Source organism: Vanessa atalanta, chromosome 12, assembly GCF_905147765.1.
Source record: "Vanessa atalanta chromosome 12, ilVanAtal1.2, whole genome shotgun sequence".
Classification (NCBI taxonomy): domain Eukaryota; kingdom Metazoa; phylum Arthropoda; class Insecta; order Lepidoptera; family Nymphalidae; genus Vanessa; species Vanessa atalanta.
The window spans coordinates 1,930,923-1,956,607 of record NC_061882.1 but is presented as its reverse complement, the minus strand read 5'-3'; the positions used below and the strand labels follow the sequence as shown (position 1 = coordinate 1,956,607).

The 25,685-nt window shown below is 32.2% G+C and overlaps 1 protein-coding gene across 2 annotated transcripts in view; it reads right to left on the bottom strand.

Annotated features, from left to right (window-relative positions):
• The window catches only part of LOC125067941 (protein fem-1 homolog CG6966), a 76,085-nt gene that overhangs the window by 42,062 nt on the left and 8,338 nt on the right, over positions 1–25,685 (bottom strand). The window contains exon 1 of one of the 2 annotated variants that reach the window (XM_047676859.1): positions 19,155–19,175. The exons of the other annotated variant lie outside the window; for it this stretch is intronic. Coding sequence (XP_047532815.1) covers positions 19,155–19,160 — 6 coding nt within the window. The 5' untranslated portion in view covers positions 19,161–19,175. Of the gene's footprint in view, positions 1–19,154; positions 19,176–25,685 lie in introns of those variants that run through there. 2 annotated transcript variants of the gene reach the window in all.

Sequence of the window (25,685 nt, the reverse complement as noted above, 5' to 3'; positions counted from 1 at the left end):
AACTTTGTTGATTGACTTTGGTGTTCATTTTTAACCGCCGAATACTATTATTAATTAATACTCACCTACGTTACGATTGAATTTTTTTCCATTTAATTCGGCAGCTATTTTCATTATTATTCACGGAATCAGCTATCAATATTTTTGTAAAGATAATTCAATGAAGCTCAATTCTGTACCATATTTTAAAATAATGATTTAATATGATTGACACGAAAAGAAACATCAATATAGTCCAAAAAAAATCCATTAATCAAAAAATATTGTACAAAACAGCCGCTCAACAAAGCTAAAGCTTAGTCTACCTTAGACTAAAAACGTAGTAACTTAAATAATGTTACTTATATTGCAGATGCCTAAGTCTATTAAAATAAACATAGCTGTAATAATTTGCTAACGAAGGGGTACCTTATGTTAGAGATAATGGAAGGAAAAACGATATTTCGAATTAGGTATTAATTTAATTTACGGCGAGCGAAGTATAGTTTCTGTAGTGTATTAAGAATTCTATACTTAAAAAGACGATCTTTTTGTAATGCTCAACTAGAAAAACTTCCCTATGCAGCGCCTTCCGAAGGTTTTAGTAAATATAAGTAACGACGTATAATTTCACCCAATTCAAATATAGAACATTGACGTTACAAGCGTAAATTTAATGTTCTTGTGAAATATATTTACGTGAATATATTGCACAATATTATTAATCAAAAAAACATACAACCGAGATAAATGATTGGCATGACTAATGAGAGTTGAAACAAAATAATTATACAGTTAAAAGTGATAAAGTTTTTATTTCTTTAATCGTTTAAATTTCGCGCCAGTATTTTTTTTTTCAACGATCAAAGTAGCTAGAATTTACTGGCAGATATCCGTCATATTATGTAAGTCTAGTTAACAACTTTTGATTACCGTTATAAGATCGTAGAATTGTTCTCTATTATCTCACTCTCTTCCCAGTCAATCTGTAGCTGTATTTTGACGCTTCGAATGTTGCCTTCCAAGTGCTTCTGAATTATCTGTATTGACTTTACATGACGGCAGAGAAAACAATCCTCCTCCATCATCATCATCATCATCATCAGCCCGCATTCGTCCACTGCTGAACATAGGCCTCTCCAAATGCACGCCACTGTGGTCTTTCTTCGGCAACTCGCATCCAGCTCCTGCCAGCCGTCTCGCGCAAATCGTCACTCCACCGTGCCTGAGGACGTCCTACACTACGTTTGCCGAGACGCGGTCTCAACAATCCGATTTCATCAAATCGCAGAAACGATGTAACCAAAAACATTGCAGTTCTTTAAAAACAGAGAACCATTAACAAAATTAATTAAATACCTGAAACCGTCCCTGTTACAAATATGCAGTACTTAATTATAAAATAATTAAACCCGCTCAAGCTTCAAAGTGTGAACATAGTCGGGAACGAATTTACATAATAATTACATGCGTTAAAGTGTGCAAGCAATGTTTTACATAAAACACAACAATGCGAACGAAAGGACATCAATCTCTTTATACTTTATTACCTTAGAATCGTACACATGGAAATTTTATACGTTAATTATAATAATCTTTTCAATTACTCATACGATCACGAAGTACGTACTCGTACATTAAGGCGTCTGATGTGAATTTATTAGTCACGCTTTGTGTTAATTTAAATTTTCTTTATAATTAATATTTAAAACAATTGTTGTCTGGAACGGAATTGTCTTTGATTGAAATTATTTAAATATTTAATAATATGCTTCCTTGACATTTCAAAGTACTTCCCGGGTTTCGTGTTAATTCATTCCACTGATATTTATAGCAGGCTTTGTGTAAGCCCGCTTACGCATAGGGGAGGTACTATAGTTGGTACCGCCAAACACCAATACTTTGCATTGCAGAGGTTTGGTTTGAAAGGCGAGCGAGCCAGAGTACATACAATGGACATAATATATTAGCTCCCAAGGTTGGTGGCGCATTGGCGATGGTAAATTGGTAAAACATTAACCAACGCCAATGTCTATAGGCCCAGGTTGCCAATTTCCTGTCCGCCTATTTTATATAAAAAAAGGAATATCCATTATGTAATGTCATTACAGGTATTTGCATTGCCCCGTTGATCAAGGGAAGCTTCAACTTCTTACATTTAGATTTGTACGGAAAACGAAGACAGTTATTTTTTTTTTTAATATAAAAAATGTTTAGCACAAAGGACGGTTAAGGTCCAATTACTTAGATGCGATTTCTTACGGGTACAAGAAAATAAATTAAAATTACTGTTGAGAATTGCATAGCCCAGCGTTCTATTAACTACCATTATTTAGAATCTTAATTTAGATAATATATATCAAATTATTTATTTGTACTATTCATGATTTAGACAAAAATATATATGACAAAAAAAAAATGTTGCAGCTTTTTCTGTTATAAAAATATAACTATTAATATCATACAGAATAAAACATATAAATCGTTTAAATTTAAGCAAAAGTTAGTAACGATCTTCAATGAAAATTCAAAGTAAACATATAGATTTTAATAATCTATCGTAATACATGATTAAGCTTCTCCTTAAAATTATTCTATTCACAGATAAAACTTGATAATATGAAAAGATTACGTGACGATTTCATTGTGATAAAGGGACGATTTGTTAGTAGAATTGACATAAGTCCGATTTGATAAAAACTCTCGCGTTCGATCGACTTTTATTGGGGAGCTTAGGAATACACTCATTATCATCACGAAACACTCGGACCCATGGTTGTCGAGTAGTTACGTTTAAACGAAACGGCCCGAATAACTTGTACTTTAACACCATTGACATGTTCGAAAGTTGAATTGCATAAATGCAAAATACAATTTTCCATAATACCAACAAAATTAATTCACGCTCTAACGAAATTCCATTACGCTGAAAGTGTTTCTAGAAATATCTTTACGCGCCATTTACATCCATACTAGTCTTCAAAGCCCTTATTAAATGGAATCTTTATATATCGTTATATGCAGTACTTTCTAGGCGACAACGATCGCAACAACGCCCTGTATCACGCTATATACCGACTTATCATTATTCACCATGGAATAAACATGGCATTAAAGATGACGTGTTGCCGTTAATCGTCAAATAGTAAACTTTGTAACGCTGCATTAGTAGCTGTCGATATGACTAGAAATGGCGATGAATGAACGAAAAAAAGAACTAATATATATACGAACTATAGCGTTGCGCAAAACGTACATTTTTTTTTGTCAGGTATAGCTGATGACATGACTAGAGCCGGCGATGATAACGAATGAATGAGAAGCCACTGTACAGATACAAAGTAATTTTAATAAGAGCGAGTGAATGATTATAATTGACTGATATTAATTTATTATAAACAAATATACAATAAGTTCTTATAGTCATTGACGTTATCACAAACCACTCAACTGTATAATTTTGAAAGGATTAAATTTCCGCTAATAAACAGATTTAAACGTATCCATAACAAACTATTAAAACAAATAAAATTATACTTTAGTGATTAGTTAGAGTTTAATCATTTATAAAAAAACTTTGAGAATGGCAACACAAAAAATCGTGTAAATACCTGCAACTGTCCTATGTCTATAAATACAAAAGATAATAAATATAGCTTATTCCAATCAAAGTAGAAATAAAGACAAACGTTAAATTTACGTATTCGATGCGATTTAGTAATAACTAAGCTATATTTTGCACTACAAAGAATTTATGATTAATGTATCTTTATTTATAATACTACACTATTATACTTAACTACTTATATCCACTTTAATTTTATTTTCAAAATTCCGATAACAATTTCGTCGACGTTCAAAGCTTCATTTATTCACAGATCCATAGTGAATATCATAGATTAATTACGCTCTTGACCAATGATATCGCGTCAATTTGCTGTCAAATGTTATTTATTTGACTTTCGTCCTTATGGTTGGAACAGAGCATATATTTGTATTAGTTTATTTGTTACGTTTATTGAAACGATCATTATGAAACTTTTACATACACGATGTCTGGGGAACAGAAAAAGACAAAGAATGATACCTAACAATAATTTGTTTACACAGACTTTGTAAGTAAATTCATATATAGTGTCACAAAATATTATAGAATTTCAAATGAAAACGTAATTTTAGTAAACATTTCCCATGCCAACAATTCAATGGTACCTACTAAGCATTCATCTAAACATACGAAGACTTGTTTGGCAAATGTTTGAGGTTGACCGAAATATGTATGACGCTTAACATATAATATTAAAATTAGCGAATAATATTGAAACTTTTCACACAACGGTGAATTTGTAAAATTGCATTAAAAAACATCACGCCACATCTCATTAAAAAAGAAAAAAAAACATTGTAATAAAAGTACGTATTCCAATAAAAAAAACGACGTAGACTTAACCAAATGTACGTTCAAATAAAAACTTAACAACGTCCAAAACAAAAAAAAAACAAAAGATGGCCCAGTGGTTAGAACGCGTGCATCTTAACCGATGATTTCGGGTTCAAACCCAGGCAGGCACAGCTGAATTTCATGTGCTTAATTTGTGTTTATAATTCATCTCGTGCTCGATGGTGAAGGAAAACATCGTGAGAAAACCTGCATGTGTCTAATTTCAACGAAATTCTGCCACATGTGTATTCCACCAACCCGCATTGAAGCAGCGTGGTGGAATATGTTCTCTCAAATGGGAGAAACACCTTCTCCTCAAATGGGAGAGGAGGCCTTAGCCCAGCAATGGGAAATTTACAGGCTGCTAATGAGATGTAATTATTAGGAAGGTCCTTCTATTTTAAGTCAGGTAACCTACCATAAAATTATTGATATGGATTACAATGCATAAACATCGAAACGAAAAATTTAAGCATACACTTAACAATTTTCATATTTATATACAAAATAAATATCGTATCGGATATAGTGATTTTATTGGATCGTTATTGTATGTTTTTTATAACATTGTAGTATGCGAAACCACAAAACATACATCACTTTCTTGAATAAATTGGATATAATCACAAAGATTTTACTATTAAATAATTATAATTAATTTGAACTCATGTTGTACTAAATGTTGTAATGAACTTCTAGGAAGACGATACGAAAGTACTTATAAGAGTCTACTTGTTATAAATTGATTGAATGATTGATTTAGAATTTACTGACGTGATACTATTCAACCCACACTTTCATCTGCTATCTTTAATAATAGCACTGGCACACGACAAACATCTAAATAAAATACATAAATAATATATCGATACGAATTAATTATCTATTAATGTTTCAGATATATGTTATTTTCTATCATTTTGATATGATTGGATTTAAGATTATATACTTATGTAGATAAGAATCGATAGATTTTTTTTTTAATTTGGCTTTTTGTGCCGTGATGGCACAGATTATTTCGCCAATGTCACGTGCGAAATCGATATTATTTTAGTACTAGAGTTTGAATTGTAATCATACGTCATAACGTCAAACTTTGTACAGTTGACAGTTACCATAGGGTTTCTTGCATAATACTATCAACGTTAAAAAGGCGAGCGATTTTTGACTATTGCCAATGAATGTCTCTAAATAAGATAATCTTTAATTATAAAAATTGTCACGTCATTATAGAAGTAAAAACAAATCCAAATGAGGTAAAGTATAATACCGTGGTTTAAGTGTAATCCCCCTCGTTCTACTGACACAAATAATAAATAATTATTAAACGACCGGTTTAATTGCAATAAGTTGTTTATATTACATCACATTTATTTGTAAAGATTGTTTAGAACTTATATAGAAGTACATTGACGGAATAATATGTAGAGCCGTTTTACCAAACAATTCAACATACTAACTCCGGAAATCAAATTAGGTTGCCATGAAATCATTTGCGTAATTAGAGTGAGGGGCTGGCTCTGATCAGCTGATATCCCTCTACTAAGACTAGCTGTGCTCGCGGCTTCACTATCGTTCTATTTATTTAATACATGGAGAAATCAAAACATGCTATCATTGTATGGGCGTGTTATGCGGAGGAATGAGGAACATGTTGCGAGGAAGGTCTTCAGCATGGACGTGGATGGAAGGGGACGACCAAAGAAACGATAAATGGATGGTGTGAAAAACGATATGGCTGGAAATATTGTTACTTGTGAGATGACGTCAGACAGAGAAGTACGGAAGAAGATATGCTGAACCGACCTCAAATAAAATTGGGATAAGGGTAGGAGGATCATCATCCTCAGGATCATAATGTCATAGAGTAATCAAAAATCCTAAAACTTAATGGTATAAGTAACTTTAAAAGTTATTACCTTAATGTTTATATTTTCGATGAGATTATTGCTCGAACCAGTTTCGAATTTGCTGAATCATGGAAACTAACTAATTTGACTGTCAAAATTCTACCGCCACACAGCAACACTTGTTTGATGTCGTGTTCCGGTTTAAAGGGTGAGTGAACCAGTGAAACTACAGGCACGAGAGACATGACATCTTAGTTTAATAATGGCGTAAAATTTGTTTTTGGAATTAACGATCCAATTTTAAATTTCTATCACTGTTACTAAGATATATTATATTTTTACAAATTTTCTAGACACTAGAACTTTACACCCAAACACTGTTTATATCGTTGCATTAATTACAATAATCTGAAATTAATTTCCGTTTAGACCATCACATGTCATATTTCAATATAACAGATTGACAGATGTGACGTCACAATTAATACGTAGAGAGGAAAATACCCACTCACTAGATGTGTGATAAAATAAGGGACTTTTATAAAACACTTGACCGTTTTAAATAGATAGGTATGATACTGACAAGTTGAAATGCTACTCGACGACCATTAGAACCGATGTTTATACATGGTGTTTTAATTATGTCTTATATTACCACGTTTTAATTCGCAATATTATTTGTAGACCAATAACTACACAACAATAATAAAACAGTCGAATAATCAAAAAAGTAGTAAATTTCCAAGTCTTTTCAATTGTCGATCTCGGGTCGAATTAAATCCAAATTCCTAACATATCGTAAATATAATCTTGTTACTACGTATCATATAATGTACGTATGATGGAATGGATGGTATGGATGGAATGGAACGTATGATAAAGGATTTTTTGATTTTGAGGAGGATTCAATGACAAGAAATAAAATTGTAATTAAAAATCTCGAGTGAATTAAAACAATAACAAAAAAAAATAAAAAAATACGATATCAAACCACATATAACTGAAAGAGACAGAGAAGAGAGAAAGAGATAGAAAGGTCGCCTGGAGAGGGGGGAGGCTCATAACTTCCAAAATGATTCGTTCCAAAATTAAAATTCCCAAGCCGATCGCCTTAAGCCGCGTTACCTTGCACATTTCGTCACTTGATACGTACGCGCCATTAAACCCGGACATCGCCCCGTAGGCTTCAATGACATTCGAACAATAAATACATCGCTTACAAAACACGTTCCGACCTCATCTCGTAAATCGGAAGCGTATCCTAGGAAGCAATTGCTTCATAGTAGTTAAAATGAAGAAGGAAATTAAAAAATACTTAAAAAAATGACTATTAAGGTGGCAATGTTTATATCGGAATTTTGAAATAGCTAAGTGAAATGATTTTTAATTATTTATAAATATAATATATTAATCAAGAACTGTTTGTAGTGTATAATATAGGCGAGCTATTAGCGAGTCACATGAAATATGTAAATCTAAGGTTTGTTTATCTTTCCTCCTTCCATTTGGAATACAATACCTTAGTTTGACAGTCCCTGACACAAAAGCGATTATCACGTGACACAGAGGCGAAGATATTAATAACAATGATAAGAAGTGTTATACATGAATGTAAACTAGTGGGTCTCCCGCGAAATATCGTGTTCATTCAAGAGACTTTGTAAACTGTAAATCTCTCATCTAAATTTAGCGCCAAAATTATGAAACCTCTTTTAAATGAAATTAATATCAAATAGTATACATGAGTTCAGTTCTTATAGAGCCGTAGTACCGCTCTCTAACCGGTCAGTAACATTTCCGCTCTCTAAAATTAGTTATTTGTTAATTCGTAACATTTTAGTTAATTGCAATCAAGAATCTTCTTTAGTTTTCTGCACATATTTATCCGGAGTTCTTCAAAATGAGACCATAACCAATTTTTTACATGCGGCTATCGTCCCTTAATCGCTGGGACAAAAATCGGCTTACGCTATTACATAAAAATAAATAAATAAATATTGGACAACATCACATACATTACTCTGATCCCAATGTAAGTAGCTAAAGCACTTGTGTTATGGAAAATCAGAAGTAACGACGGTACCACAAACACCCAGACCCAAGACAACATAGAAAATTAATGAAATTTATCTACATCGACTCGGCCGGGGATCGAACCCGGGACCTCTGACTAGTGTACCCATGAAAACCGGTGTACACACTACTCGACCACGGAGGTCGTCAAAAAGATAAGGTAAGGGTGAACTAAACACACACATAAAGCCGTACGAAGCCGGTAGCGTAAACTAGTGGTATAAAACTTACACTATAAATAAATACTTTCTGAGAAAAGATCAATGAACATTAATTTCGCTTCATTAAACGTTATAAATGAAAATAGATAATCTGTGGTACAGGCATGATTAATGATTCATCTTTCCGGCAGTTCATGTTCTTAAATAATTTGCCAAGGAACAACTTAAATCATTGATTGCAAACGTGAGGTCAATAACCCGGTTGTAATTTTACACAATCGTTATCCATACAAATATGTCATTAAAATTGGTCTGAAAGTAATATGACAAAAAACAAAGTATTTTTAAGTTTTATGAATGAATTTGAAAATGTATGTATTTCTACATGAGGTAGCGCCTATATAAATCAAATATAAGAGGACTAATGATCGTATCTACGATACAGTTTGGATTAATCTAGCAGAACAACAACCTCGCTAATGACTACTTAGTTGATTGCACACCTTGGGAATGAGATGATCGCCTTCAAGCAGTTTCATATAACGAAAATATGTTCATTTTTATTGTACATGAAATCAATACTTGTTAAAATAAAAAATAAAAACCGTTAAGTTTCCTTTGCTTTTCTTCAGGTACGAGGTGTTAATTTTCGAACCGGTGGTAGATTTTTGACTATCAATAAGCAAGTGTAACACTTCCATTTTTAAATAAAGATTTTTGACTTAGATTTTGATCTGTTAATGAAAGAAACGTTGATCACACCAAACAAACAGTAACAATAAAGTTACAGGTGGTGGTCAGAGGAATAACGGCTTATGATATCGAGCAAACCTACGAATTAGAGCTTATTTAACAATTCTATATATAACACGAACATTTTAAATAGACATAAAAACTCCCAGCGAAACGGGTTATTAAAGCTGGTAGGTATACTTCAAAGTTTATTAAGATAAATTGCTGTCACGATGACTAATCAGATTTTATTAACAATATTTTTTTATTTGGAATAATGTACATATAATATATTTTTACCCAGTATACGATTTCAGTCGGTAAGTATGACTGTAAGTCTTTTCAGCTATTTCCACATATCTTCTAAACCAGTACAATTAGACGAAAAACGTATCGTTAGAGGCGTCTTGATTGTCCGCTGGTTATCGACAAGACGTCATAAGGTCCTTAAATGAAAAAAAAAAATTTTTTGAGTTGCCGTATTATCGGGTCGAGTTGATTCAAGCAAAGCAACGAGCATAGCTTAGACTTATGTATATAAACATGTATATATATGGCTCATACTTATAAAATACGTCTTATGGCGATTTTCATGTAGTTTAGATTTTAGTCATCAAACTTATTTTAAATACGGTGGCATACGACAACGGCTATAGTCTGAAGATCACTGTATCCATGTGTCGAATAATAATCTATTCATATTTATACATATAATAAAATTGGAGTGTCTGTTTGTGACATTAAAATCAACGCCCTTTTTAAATGCATATCTATGTATACACAGTACATTGACCATAATACTAATTTTTATCTGTCTGTCTTTTTGTTCCGACTAATCTCTGGAAAGGCTGGACCGATTTTGACGGGACTTTCACTGGCAGAAAACTGATGTAATAAGAAGTAACTTATACTACAATAACTTTTCTTATTAAATTCAAGCGCCCACGAAGTCGCGGGCACAACTAATGTACTTATATGTATAAGTTGTCAGATATGTGATAGTTTGGAGTTTGGACAAAAAATGACCGATAAAAATATTTTCTTGTTTCGTACTTTTTGACGGGTCTTAGCTGCTAAGCTTATTATTTTACCAACCGTTTAGATAACTGCTTAGCGATAACGCCGCCTGTTGCACCTCATGCAAATTTTGTTAATAATGTATATTAAAATACCACAAATTCAGAAAAATAATTGAGTTTTACAATACAATAAAGAATTTCGTATTAATAGTAGAGACTCGGCTCGGTGTAAATATTAATTAAAAAAATGAAGATGTAATGATATAAATATCCATAGCACTCAGCAATTTAGTACATACCAATTAAAAAAAAAAAAAGCTCTACCTTCACCTCTTTATAGTATTAGTATAGATGAGAAGTTATTTTAAGATTTAGAAATTAAAAAATCATAAATACTAATTAACCTTGATATCAAGATTATAACTGGCATTGATACAATCTCATTGAGATCTGAACAGAATAGAGCAAATTTCACAAGGATAAGGACTAAATAAGTAGGCAACTGTAATATTTATTCTAGTAATTTCACGTTTTCTAATCGAAATCATTAATACTTTAAACGTTTCACGTGATAATATAATTACGACGCTATGGACTGGATTAAATCAAGACAAAGACAAATAAATATCTTACCTAATAAGTCGTTAGTTGTTAGTTGAAGTTCTATTTAATTATATATTATTTATTACTTTTTGTATTTAGTCTTATTTTATATTTTCTAAATAGGAAAAACCGATGACGTTCTTATGACATGTTCAAAAATTCCAAATTATTCAGGAGTACGGAACTATGTAAAAATTTAATTGTGATTTTAATGATGAATTTAATCAAACAATATTTATATTTTTATAACGGTAGAGAATAGAAGCAAAATTTATTTTATTAAGAAATTAGAATTAATAAAACAGCCTGTAAATTTCCCACTGCTGGGCTAAGGCCTCCTCGTCCTTTTAGGAGAATGTTTGGAGCACATTCCACCACGCTGCTCCAATGCGGGTTGGTGGAATACACATGTGACAGAATTTCGTTGAAATTTGACACATGCAGGTTTCTTTACAATGTTTTCCTTCACCGCCGAGCACAAAATTAATTATAAACACAACTTAAGCACATGGAAATTCAGTAGTGCTTCCCTGGGTTTGAACCCGTAATCATCGGTTAAGATGCACGCGTTCTAACCACTGGGCCATCTCGGCTAACATAGTTTAACATAAAATAACCTAGCACGAAGCATGTCCTACATTAAATTATTTATATAAACATGAAAATTATTAAAAATGCAATTAATTTGCTTCTATTCAATCACCTTCCACGTTTCTATAAGTATTTAGGAGAACAATTGGAATATTAGAGCAATTTCTCGTTATAGCGGTCTGAACATGCAAATTTATACACAAGCTAAAATAAACTCTATTCGTTGGTGATACAGTTTATTTTTATATGAATTATGAAGTAACAATATTTATTCAGAATAGCAATCAAGTAATTAAACGTAGAATGAACGAGTGATCTTCATATCGATATCTCATCTAAATTTTAGCTCAAGGCCACTCGGTCGAGAGATCTCGGATCTTAATCGGTCTTCAGGATGACAGTACAAAGTCAACATGGGAAATAAACTATTATTAGCTTTTCGTATCGATAATTTTATAATCACATTAAAATACACCTAATTTAGTTAGGCTCATTACTCGATAAGAAACTTCAAGAACATCAAGAAATAAAGTGAATAATCTTTACTAACATTATATATCAATGTAACTCTGTATATCCGTCTGTTACGCTTACGGCTAAACCATTGAACCGAATTTGATGTAATTTGGTGTGAACCAAGCTTTAACCTCAGAGGACGTGGGCTACATTTTATTCCTAAAACCTAGGACCGCCTAACACACGTGCGATAGCGCGGGCGAAAACTAATCATTTATAAGTGTATCTCTGTGCGTGTTAGGTTGTATTCTCTTTAGATATACCAATATACAAGAAACGCTATTTATGATAGAAAGCAAACATTTGAAAATTAAACTACAACCACGCAATTATGGCTATAAGAAATTGATTATATCCAAATTTATATTTCATTCGTTTACGTTATCGAAAAATTTACATAACCAATCAAGTCGGTGCCTTACCAAATCGACAAGTAATTTACGAAATAAGTCACAATAAATGTCAGGATAAAAAACATATCAGTAATCCATACTAATCATTATTACATTGAATCATAAACCGGGACAGATCTTTTAACATAAAACTTTTCCCAGCCTTTTATTTAAACAACTTATCTTGTATATGTTCTTGTACAATCTAGCAAACCGTAAATTATCACAAGTAAAAAGTATATAATGAAAAATGTAAAAAAAACCTATTTATTTTTTTAATAAAATTAAAAACAGTGCGGTAGAGATACAAAACATAAGCGTGAAACGAAACCTAGAAAAAAAAAAACTAATTATATCTTATTTTCAGACACTTTCGGTCTAAATTTACAGCTACGTTTTCTGTTAAAAAAAGTCTAACACGACATAAGAAATCTCCAATCCAAATCGACCGCTCCGTTACCCCATTATATCGTGTCACGCTTTACCGATGACCCGCAAAAAACTAACAATCGCTAAATGTCGAAATAAATTTAGCAATGTTAAAAGTACATTTCGATTCGATCGACAAAATTGCTTTCAAACGCTTCTTAATTAGTACGACTTCTCACATAGTGTTATTAAGAAAACATTAGTTAAAATATAGTTCATTTGTTTAGGCTTTTGATTCAATTGGCATTTCAAAATTCATTGGACTCCTGATTTGCCAATTTACAGAATTGTTGTATATTTAAAGCTACCGGCGGTTCGGAGTGTAGATTCCACTTAGAAGAATCGGCAAGAAAATCCGTAGTAAATTGACATGTGCTTTTAACGTTAATATTTTTTTTATGGCAAAGAACCCCATTAAGTACTGTATTCGAATGCACGAAATTGTTCCTTAATTACTTTACTATACATTATAACAACTTTAATTCACCGTAAAACGTATTAAAGGGATTTAAAGTATGTGAAAAAGCCGAGAACCACGAAGAGTGTGTGAAGCATACTCAACGATATACGTGTGCAAAATGACAAAAGCAAAGCGCCAAGTTTCTTTATCTACATAATTATCGTTATTAAAGCAAAGAAAAATATAAAAGTGGAAGTTTCATATTAAGAAATCAATATAGGCTACTAATATGAACATTTTTATCTTGACAAGTTTATAAATATATACTAGCACAAAGAACACATAATAAAATTATACACTATGGTAGTACTAGCTAACATTGATTTACAAGGTCCAATAAATGAATACACGCATGTATTTTTCTAAAAAAACACTCACATGACACACAAGTTCTGATAAAGCGTAGTCAGGATTTGGTTGACGGGCTGTTCTTTTTTTGTGATATAGAAAGGCGTTGGGGAAATGGGCCACTTGATGGTAAGTGGTCATTACCGCCCATATACATTGGTGCTTTAAGAAATATTCCTCTCATTACTAATGCGCCATTTTCCTTATGAATACTATTTTCGTCTAGGTTTATTTGTAACTAGCTTGTCGCATAGTATGTTTATTCCATAATAAATTTCCTGTTTGCTTCCATCCAAAAATAAACATCAAATGTTGATTAAGAATTCAATGTTTAAAAAAACTGTCAAAGGTGAAATAAAGTGTCATTTTGTACTGATGATAATTTGCTACGTCAAGAAAACTCTTTATGGAAGTATAAACAAGCCGCCGTGGAACGAGGAAATTAAAAGTGCAAGAAAGATAATAATCGAAGCCAAAATTAAAACTCACACGTACGTTTAAAAAATAATATACATTTCTTTGTTTTATTATAACGTAAAAGTTACATATTTTGAATACTTTATATAATAAGGACACGAGGACATTCACTACACACTCGTAAAAATAATAAATAACAAAATTATTACACGTTTGTTGAATAAGTTAAATAAAGATATATTCATTACTTAAATATAAAATTCACTCGGTAGAGGGGCTTTGTGCAAGCCATCAGGATAGGTTCCACCTACTCGTAATATATACTTAGTATTTGTGTGTTCCGGTTTGAAGGTTTTTTTTTTTTTTTTTTTTATGTCATAAGGTGGCAAACGAGCAGGAGGCTCACCTGATGGAAAGTGACTACCACCGCCCATGGACATCTGCAACACCGGGCTTGCAGGTGCGTTGCCGGCCTTTCAGGAAAGAGTACGCTCTTTTCTTGAAGGTTCCCAAGTCGTATCGGTTCGGAAAAACCGCCGGCGAAAGCTGGTTCCACAGAGTGGTTGTGCGAGGCAGAAAATGTCTTAAAAATCGCGCTGTTGTGGATTTTCGGACATCTAGGTGGTGCGGGTGATATTTGGAATTTTGACGAGATGTCCGAAGGTGAAATTCAGCAGCCGGGATTAATTCGAACAATTCCTCGGAACATTCCCCGTGATAAATTCTGTAGAAGATGCAGAGCGATCCAACATCTCTACGCAAAGCCAAAGGATCAAGCAGATCGGAAAGGGCTTGATCGTCGATAATTCGAGCCGCTCTACGTTGGATACGGTCAAATGGAAGGAGCTGGTACTGGGGAGCACCCGCCCAGAGGTGAGAGCAGTATTCCATGTGAGGCCGAATTTGCGCCTTGTATAGTCTTAGACGATGGGCCGACGTGAAATACCGTCTTGCCTTGCTGAGCACACCAAGCTTTTTTGATGCCAATTTGGCTTTGCCTTCCAATTGACCGCGGAACTGAACGAGACTCGAAACATCAACGCCAAGTATTCCGATACTAGCTGTAGCGGCTAACGGAATGTTCTCGAATCGTGGAGATACGACAAATGGTGTTTTTTTAGCAGTTAACGCGCAAACTTGCGTCTTTTTGGGTGAGAGAGTCAGTGTAACTGCAGACACAGGGGATGTAGCATATTAATTCTCACGGTGGCAATATCTATGGACAGTGGTAACCATTAACATCAGGTAGCCAATTTGCCAGTCCGCCTACCAGTGACTTAAATATATGTACATAAACCATGGGTAATTATTATTTTAATTTACTTTATCAAGCAAGCAACAAATGCGGCATAAAATGGTACCAGTTTATAAACTCTAGCAAATAAGTTTTAGGTGGACTTAGTCATTAAAGCCTTTGCCTTAATTTTATTTTTTTATATAATTTACAACATCCACGGGCTTACAGTTGCTCGTGCCTTTTTTACATTTTACTTTTATAAATTTTGCCTTTATTTACACTGGACTAAAACATAATACATCGCGTTATAGAAAAACTCCAAAGTCTCTTTTTTAACCCGCGACGCAAAAAGCAAGGGGTTATAAGTTAAACGTGTCTGTGTATCTGTCTGTGGTGACGCAACTCCCTAACGGATGAACCGATTTTCGTTTTGGTTTTTTTGTGTCATAGCTAATTTTATCCCGATTGTTCTTAGCTATGTTTCATGAAAATCTGTTCAGCCGTTTGAAGCTACCCTACCCTCATCAACTATTAAAGAGCTTACATAATATATGTGACGATAATAATTATAATAGGTTTAAAATATTAATTGTTAGTTTTTAGATTTTATTTTCTGTGTTGGGAAGTTTTTAAAATTTTAATATTACTTTTTATTACAAATTATTATATACATATTAAAAAAAAACAATGTCAAAATACTGGTTGACAAAATATAAAATATTATATAAATTTAAAATGATTTCAGTCGCCGTATTTCTCAATTTTCTTATGATATGTCCGCAACTTGTATCAAAACAACCTCAAGCTTCTTTATAAGGCTTTGTAGTGATTTATCCGCGTACACCACATATCACAAAACCTCAGAACATAAAGATACTTAGAAGCGATAAATATATAACATATACCACGTAAGAACACTAAAAAAAGGCAAACTGAATTATGTACCATATTGACCATTGAATTGCAGAGCCTTAACCGTAAGTCGACATTTGTGTAACAGTTGCAATAAGTCAAGTCAGACAAATTATAATGAACTCATCAAAAAAAAAATCCATTATCCTAGTTTAGTCAAAACCTTTGAAAATAAACATAATTACTACTGCTCTCAACCAATAGAGAAAAATCGCAATATTTATAGTTTGTTAGAAAAATTGTATTAAAACTAAGTATATTATAATTATTTATTCAATTCTTTCTCTGTATTGTCGTAGTGTCCACTTCCAAACCACAGCTACTACGTTCAGTCCTATGCCCAGAGGAAGAGACCACTTTTTAGAGATGAGTTCGCTTTTGTACATCTTTCCAAGTTTTTTCCTCTTAATGTACTGTACAATAAAGCGTATTTGTATTGTATTGTCATCTAAATAACGTGCTTTGTACGTCTAATCTAATTGGCTTCATTTGTCAATGTATGCACTACACAGCAATCGATCTACGTCACCAAACTTATCAGGGTATGCTCTCTGGTTGTCGCTGGAATTGGTTCGAAACCCGCTCTCCAGGAAAGTGCACCGTTGTCACATTAACGCTGCTGAAGCAGTTTACTCGCGTGCAATATATATTAACGCCATTTCCAATTAATTCTCATCTTAGTACACAAGTCGTTCGTGTTCGTCGTCCCCTTTAGGTCATGGCACGCGCGACCGCGAATGCTTCCGTGGTCCCACGGCCTTCGGACTTACTTTGATATCGATCAATTCCTAAGCGTCTGCTTAAAGGTAAGTCAAATCAACTTTATGGCTTTTCACATAATATGACGTAAGCTATACAGTTTCTCCTAAATATTTAAACAGTGAATGTGTGAAAGAAAATATATTTATATTTAAAATGCTGTTGGCCGATGAGGAATTCCTTAGTCTGGGGTCAAACTTAGATATAGAGTCAGATCACAAATACCATTATATTCATTTTTGTCAGAACTTACTAACAAAAATGCATATAATGGTACCTAACCTAATCTACATTCTAAATAAAAACTCCGTATAAGGGAGAGTGATTCTAACTCAGCTTGCAAGATTTGACCTTAACAAACAAACAAACATTGCAATTTAAATAAAAGTACCGTCTATCATTAACATTCCAGAAATTTAAGAATAGTTCAAGTTTAATGGGAACACCACAATTGTAATCATATTATCATAAATCTTTAACTAATATAATATTTAAACGACGTGGAATTGAAATATAAATCATAAGATAAAAATAAATTGAATGCATAAAATATTTATAAAATGAATACAGGAGGCATTCAATAAATCAATCAATACATTGTAGATATTTACGTCACAGTTTCAGTTTGTCTGACATGGAGTTGACCTTCTAATCTTCATTGTAAGTAGAAAAGGTCGAAGCCGGTATTTATGTGGAATTAATGGACATTATTGTACCTTACCATTAATTGAAGGCAAAGAATTTTTACAATTATTTACATATGGTATGACATGATAGTTTCTCTTCCTCTTCATAGCAGCAGGCTCTCTGGCCTCCTATTCAAATCTGGCCTCCTATTTAATCTCTGGCCTCCTATTTAAATCTCTCCTCCTATTAAAATACTACAACCCTTATAAAGGGGAACTAGATGATTAGGTCAGGAATATACTTACTGACTCTAATAGTCCGTCGCAAATCCGAGGAAGGGAAAACAAGTTCAGGATTTTAAGTGCTTTTCGAGTAACGGTGGGTTACGTTGCCGCTGGGTATTTGTTTGACAGAAAATATTTAATTTGTACTCAAGGCTACAACGATGTGCAGCATAACTTTTCATCTAGTTTGTTATTTATTACAATTATATTAAAATTATTCCTAACTTATTCTACTGACAAAATATTCAAATTTCCTATTGGTTCCAGTTGTTATATAAGGCACAAGACTGTAGGCATATTTTAGTTAGTTGTTCAATACGATATACTTTCAATCTAAGACATGGTTTATGTCTCTAGCAATGTCACAGTCAGCAAGGGCGACCACTTACCATCAGGTGGCCCATTGACTTCTATGGCTTCCTGTTCACTATAAAATAATACTTCCTCTTGAGTATACTTTATTCATACCAAACATAATCATATAAATATATATAGCATAAGTAAGTATAATATGAATCCAAACCCTCGAAGCTTTTTCCCCTCCCATATCACTATTAAGAGAAGATAGTGTAACATTATAATTATTAAAAATACTATATTGAAACGCGAAGTTTTGCTTTCGTAATTCGAAGCCTGAAGAAAAAACTTGACGTAGTTCAATCCCTCGATCAATTATCGCTCGGGTGACTCTCGTTATATTCAAATTTCAATACGGACTTTTTCGGTTTAAAATTTAGTGTAGATAAATATTAAAAAAATATATCATTCCTGATCACTCCTAAATTAATTTAAATGTTTCTTTGATATTCGTGTATTGTTTAATCGGTATGTATAAAGTATCGTATTTAATGAGTAGACGGAACGAAGATGGAGTCGGTTGCGGTAGGTAAGTTAGGGCTGAACTGTTCTTATATGGATTGGAAGTAAAAGTGTTTTTTTTTTTAAATGAAACTCTTTCTCAAACCATGAGAGTAAAATTTCCAAGTGTAAAAAGTTTATTTTAGTTTCTGTATCCCTCATATTGTAAATTTAAAATTATCTTCCGGTTAAGGGTTTTTGTTTTCTTTTGTCGTACAACATTTTTATATACCAGTCATAGTGCTGACGTAAAATCCCAAATCATCATTTTTATCAATGGTATTCCTTAAAGCTATAGACAAGATTGCCGAGTACTGGTCATCCATGTAAAACGTGTTTATAACATTAAAAATAGAATGCTGACACAGCTTAGCTTGGTTGCTTAGCTGTGTTTCTACCTTTATTTATTAATAAATACATTAACGCAACTTTAATTTTAATTAATGTGCATTATTATTATAAATACCGTCATAAAGAATGCTGCATAGGCGCCTGTGACTTACCTGTAACAAACAATGTCTGAATTAACCTTCAAATGTCTATTGAATTGTATTAGAAATTTATTAAATAATAATTTATCGCTACAGATTATAAAAAAATAAGAACAAATAATCCATTGTCATTGTTAATTATTGAGACTACGTCACGTTTTCATTTTAAATGTAAAAGTAAACAACAATAAAACTTAAAGATTTATATTCTTAAGTAACGCGAAATCAAAACCATACATTTAAAAAGTTTTTAATCGATATTTATATTATATAGGGGTAAAATTATATGTAGAGAATAATCTCTTGAATTAATGATTCAATTCTGATATTTTTTGAGACTGGTAGTAAGCTATATTGTTTCCGACTACTAGAGGATACACCAATACCATATAAAATGCACCCATACGAAGATGAGGCTATGTGCAAGTGCTTGTACTATTTATTTCAGACTATTATCTACAAAATCTAATAATATAATTTGGCAGATGCATCTCTTTTACGTAGGAGCTTTTGCAGTGCGCAAGTAAAGGCGAAAACATAGCGCTATTTGTCTGTCTTTTTATCTCTAACAGTCTGACAGTCCATACCAGACCGAAGACGTGCAGGACCAACGCCTTTAGTCACGTGTTTCCTGGACATAAGGACGTAAAACACATTCGCTAGCTCAGGGTTACTTCTGACGAACTCTCAACAGAAACGCCCAATACAAAACCGGATTTAAATTCTAAGACCGAGGATCTGCATCCTCATAACACGAAAAAGTTTTTACATGAAATAGTTTTAATAGATCAATCTTTTAACAACGTAGAAATTATATGATGCAGTTGAACAAATTTTACGTCCAGCCAAGCTTCAAAAGATCATAACTGTTTAGATACCTACATATGATGCATACATAAAAAGAAGAAAAAAAATGTATGGTATAGTGACAAACTGGATTACAGTATACCAGTTGAACGACTAGACCCAGCAAACATGAGTATTAATAAATGGCAGAAGTCCAACAGGTTTTTATATTTGTCCAAATTTGTAAAAAAAAACCTAAGTGTTTAAATGTTCATCATACTTATCAAGGACTTATTTATAACGATATATTTGCATTGTGTAATGTGTGCATGCTACAAAGTCATGATTTACTTATATACCATATACTCCTGTATACAATCCGTCACGGTCTGAAAGAGGTCTAATTCACGTGCTATCCGAGGCACGGGTGTGTAATTTTTCGACAAAACACCCCAATTACTTTTGCTGCTTTAATTGCTCGATCTCGATTAGGCCTCGGACTTTGGGATCTGTTGCCTTATAGCTATCCAATAGACCATCGAGTCGTCCATTAATCCACATTAATTTTCACTGGGACTATAATGATCTTCTCACCTTCACCAAAGGATATGTAACTTAATTTTCCGCAGGCAAAGCCACGACTGGTAGTAACAGTGGAGTTACTTATTTATTAATAGGAATAAAAATGGATCCACTTAAACCAATAGTTTCGAACGTCACGCAATTATAAATAAACATTTTACGTATTTCGAATGGCGTAGTCTTGTCATAAAAACGTGATAGATTATAATTACGATTAGCAAATGTATAATTTGCAAATCGTTTAAAAAACAACATTATCTGTTTTTTATCAAATTTAATACGTTTTATGACAAAAGGAATTCTTTGTCATTTTCATGAGTTTTTTGGTACTTTCAAAATTTCGTCTCGAAGCATTTATTGCTATACATGTTTACGCGGTTGTTTGATTTGTAGTTAAAATTTACCAAACAAAGTTAACATTTTTTACGATCATTGATATATTATCATCTTATACATTATAAAAATAAAAAATCCGCCGCGATTCATTTGTCAAGGTTTTTTTGGATCAGACAAACATCTTGTTGGTAGCAAAAACACACTACCTATTTCATTTCAAAATTATTTTTTTTAATAGATAGTTAACTTAATAGTAAGCTTTTATTTAGTCAACGTATAATATATACATAGACAAAATAACCAAAAAAAAAAAAAAAAAAAGTACAAAAAATATCATATACTCAGGCTACCCAACTATTGTTCCAAATAAAGTCGGACAAGTACTGTGACGTCACAAGCATTTGATCACTCAACATACTCTCTGAGCCACGACATTAGTAATCATTATTACCAACGCTCGTTTTCAGTGACCGTGTTGGAAAAGAGAGCGCGTATACGATTTGACTACAGTTACAAAAACTATAATATACCTACACTACTTCCGTATTCATTCAGGCCGTTCCATTAATATTTAACGCAAATCATTAACCCATATCCACCCAATGGGGGGTCCCTATTCGAATTAATAAACGTCATGAATAAGTATACTTATGTACGAACGTATGAGGAAAAAAAGTGTGCACAAATAAAATAAAAAAATACAAATCCTAATCTAATTTCGAGCGGGTCTTATCTTCGGCGTGTAATTATTCTTTTTCCATACGTCCTCGCTCTAAAAATTGTGGAGTATCACACAGCTGCCAGTTCAAGGACGGACGTGAGAAAATATCACATGCAGAGTACTATTCAGTATTTCGCATAGACTTCATTCTCATGCGATACGAATCTTGTTTCAACAATTGGCAGTAAAACTTATTTTTTTCTACAAAATAATACATTATTTAATGTGTGTAATATTAAAATTAAGGATTTCGTTAAAACATTGGCTCCACTGCTTGCCGTCGAATTATTAGTTTACATAGCAAGCAACAACATATTCATTAAAAAAATCGTATGCTAAGTTCACAGAGCTGCAGTTCAAAGCATCAATTTACAAGGGAAGTCACTGTTTTTTAATGTGTATATTACATTTACCGATGAAAGTGGTAAGAGTATATTTATTCAAAGAATTTCATCTTGGAAATGTGTATGAAAATCAACTATTACTATTTCCACCTTTTTTTCAATACATTTACTTAAAATTATATAGAGGAATTATGTCGTATGTATACTTTTCATTGCTTAAGTTTAAAAAGTAAAATCATTTTATAAGAGATTTCAATGACATACATACGTATTAAATTATTACATAAAACATGTTTTTTTATTAAACGCTATTTTGCTTCATAAATATATTTGAAACCTTCAGCATTAAATTTTTAGACATAACGTAATTCTACTATGTAACAAGTGTAAATAGTAAAAATTATCGAAGAAGTTAACAATACTCAAGTAATAAATTTAATATTGTTGTTTTCGTTTGAAATACGGAAGCAAATATTAATTATCCGTCCGGATATTACGACACGACTATAACCAAAAACTATCGTTACAAAATTGCAACAGAACGAGGAGGTGACCCACATTTATTAATTAATCGACAAACACATAAATATTTATTTGAACAAATTAACTATTCAAAGTTATTGAAAGACATTCACAAAATTAATTTTTTTATAAATAAAAATAAACTTTTTTTGCTGTCCCTACGCTTAGTCGTTTAACGCACACTAACACATTATATAAGCACGAACGTCCCTTACTCATATTAATGCATGCCGGTATTAATAATTTAACATGGCCACGTAGCGAGGGCCACGCTTTCATGTGTGAATAGATCTATAAAAGGGCAATTTCAAAAGTGCTTCGTATAATACCACTTAATATATTATATTGAACTTATAATTATACATACATCTGGTTTACTTCAGTATATATCTTATATTGTAGATTACAAAAACATGAAAATCACGCGTCTCATTACATACTAAATCCTATACTACTATATAGCTTCATCTTATTATATATATTTTATGTTTATTGTAGTTTACTAGCTTTTGCAGTAATACAAAAAGATTTATTGATTAATATTATACTATTTTTTTTTATATGTTAAATGGTAAATATAGTCTTTTTTTCGTTATTTTATTATGTACATGTCATGTCTGTTTATGTATTCTAATTTATCTGTATATTTTATTCCAATCGAAGAAGAAAAAAAGGTAAACAACCCTTAGGTTTACGTATTCCAGACGACATTCTAATAGCTCTGCTATATTGTACATTAATCGTCCTCGATATATATGTCTTTATTTATAAAAGACTATTCCATTTGACTACATATTTATATCAACTATAATTTAACTTCTAAAATTACGATAAGTTTCTTCGACTTTCAAAAGGCTGTACTTTCGCAAATCCCTAATGAATGGTAAATATTATCCAAGCTCTACTCTACTTTCTTTACCAATGATGTTGCGTCAATTCGATGTCAAATGTCGTGTATTTGACTTTTGTCCTTTTTTATTGGAAAAAAAACTACGTACAGACTTTACATGCCTAAGATATCTTCAGATTTACTACTTACTATAAACAAATCATATAATTTTTATATTCATTTTAGTAATAAGAAAAAACATCATTTTTTTATTTGTATATAGATTAATTTTACTTGCGAATGTATCACGTTCGTTATCGGCGGATCCTTTTATTTCTTCAAGCTGTACGTCTTACGGCGCGTATTGATAAAACGATCGAGACGTATCTGTCTGAGCATTGATTATTTAAAATTAGTAACAGAAAGTAATAAATTAAATCAGTAACTTAATTGAACTCATATTTAATTGAGTGATGAGCATGAGCGCAGAGGAATGGAGCGGAAGACCTTATTCGGATGTAGACTGTGAGAGTTACTCACACATCCATGAGCAAGATGGATGTAAACAATTAGATGAAGAATCATAGAGGAGAATGGAAGGAATACAAATGCTGCGTCAACCCCATAGAGACTGGGACACGGGTAGGGATACGTAAAAGAAAGAAGAACCCTAATAAAGAAACTCTCGTATGGTAGTAAAAACTAAGCAAATTAAAAATAATCAAGACCACGAACAAATTCGCAAAGCATCACAATATTTATTCAAGAAAAAAAAAGATCGCATCGCAACGATAATATTTGCATCTCTCATCAAGGGCACCTATTTAGAGGTTATTTAAATCGATATTATTCTAATTGACATTTAAACTTGAAAACCTTCGACGAATTATCATATTCAAAGATAAATTCATCAAATAAATAAATTAAAAAAAAAAAAACTATTTTTTTTTAAATATTCCATTCATTGAAATGATGTTGTACGTTGCATATTCTGATTTAATTCAAATGAAAAACCGTCAGAGAACTGTTTATTGCGATTATAATATATTATAGTTAATAACGTAATTTCATTTTATAAAAAGATGTAAGAGTATTTACATTTACATCATAAATAAATACCTATGTCCTATATATTTTAAATCCATTTCACCAATGCACATACGGGGCGGGTCGCTAGTGACATAATATTATATTCATGTTTTAACATAAGATATAAATTTTATAATTGGCAAAGCTAAAAATAGTTTTGGTAAAACTTTGAAGGTAAGCCAGTGTAATTGCTGACAATGGTAGGACAAATAGATAACAGATTAATTGCCATGGTAAGTGACTTTCATTCATATTTATGTATGTATGTATGTATTAATTATATTCTTTAAAAAAAAACAAAAGTTGAAGCGGTTTTATCACTTTATAAAATAAGTGATAAAATCACGTCATGGATATACAGAACATTCATAACAAAAAATTGAATAAGTTTTTCCTTTAAAGGTGGTTTACGGGCCGGCGAGTGACTAGATACTCTTTTCCTGAAAACACGCACGAGCGAAACCGTATATCAACTACAAACTTTACAACATTTTTCACAAATATTTAAATTCAACTAAAGTATCCAAATATAGAACTTTACATTCAATGAATGAAAACAATAACAACACGCTACGTCTTACGACCTAAATAACAAAACGGATCGACCCATTTAAACGATCTACTTTTCATAAAAAGACGTTCACATGCCAATAATAATATAATTTATCCCTATATATAATTATTTCACTTGACATCTTTTCCTTGAAAATTTTACGGAAGAAAAATACACAACGTTCAGCGTCACTAAAATAAAACCAGTTTTTATAAGTCTTTATAAAAATTAAAGAATACCTACTCTCACATATCAGAGCAAATCTCTGCTCGCGCAAAGGTCAATCGGAATGAGATGTCTTTGTATACGTCACAATATTTATTTATCAAAGTTATTCAAGAAGAGTATTATATCGTGATTGTTTTTATATCAACATCGTGCAGTATACAATTTGAAGCCTCGATAACTCAATAGAATACATATTGATGTGAAATCACAGGTTCGATCCTGACACTAAAAGCTACAAATTCCTAACGCAACCTTCACGGCCAAAATATGGAGTAATTAGACATTTTTAAGATACATATTTTTTCTAAAAGAAAACGAAAAAAAAAAAAATATTTATTTGACTTGTATAAAATCAAGAGATGTATATATGGCATTCATAGATGGTTAAATGTATAATTACAGTAACAGTGTTTGTTCTCTGCTGTTGATTTTACCTACAAAACAATCGTGTTTGACCACGGCTAACTAATTACATATTACATTAGCAGCCTGTAAATTTTACACTGCTGGGCTAAG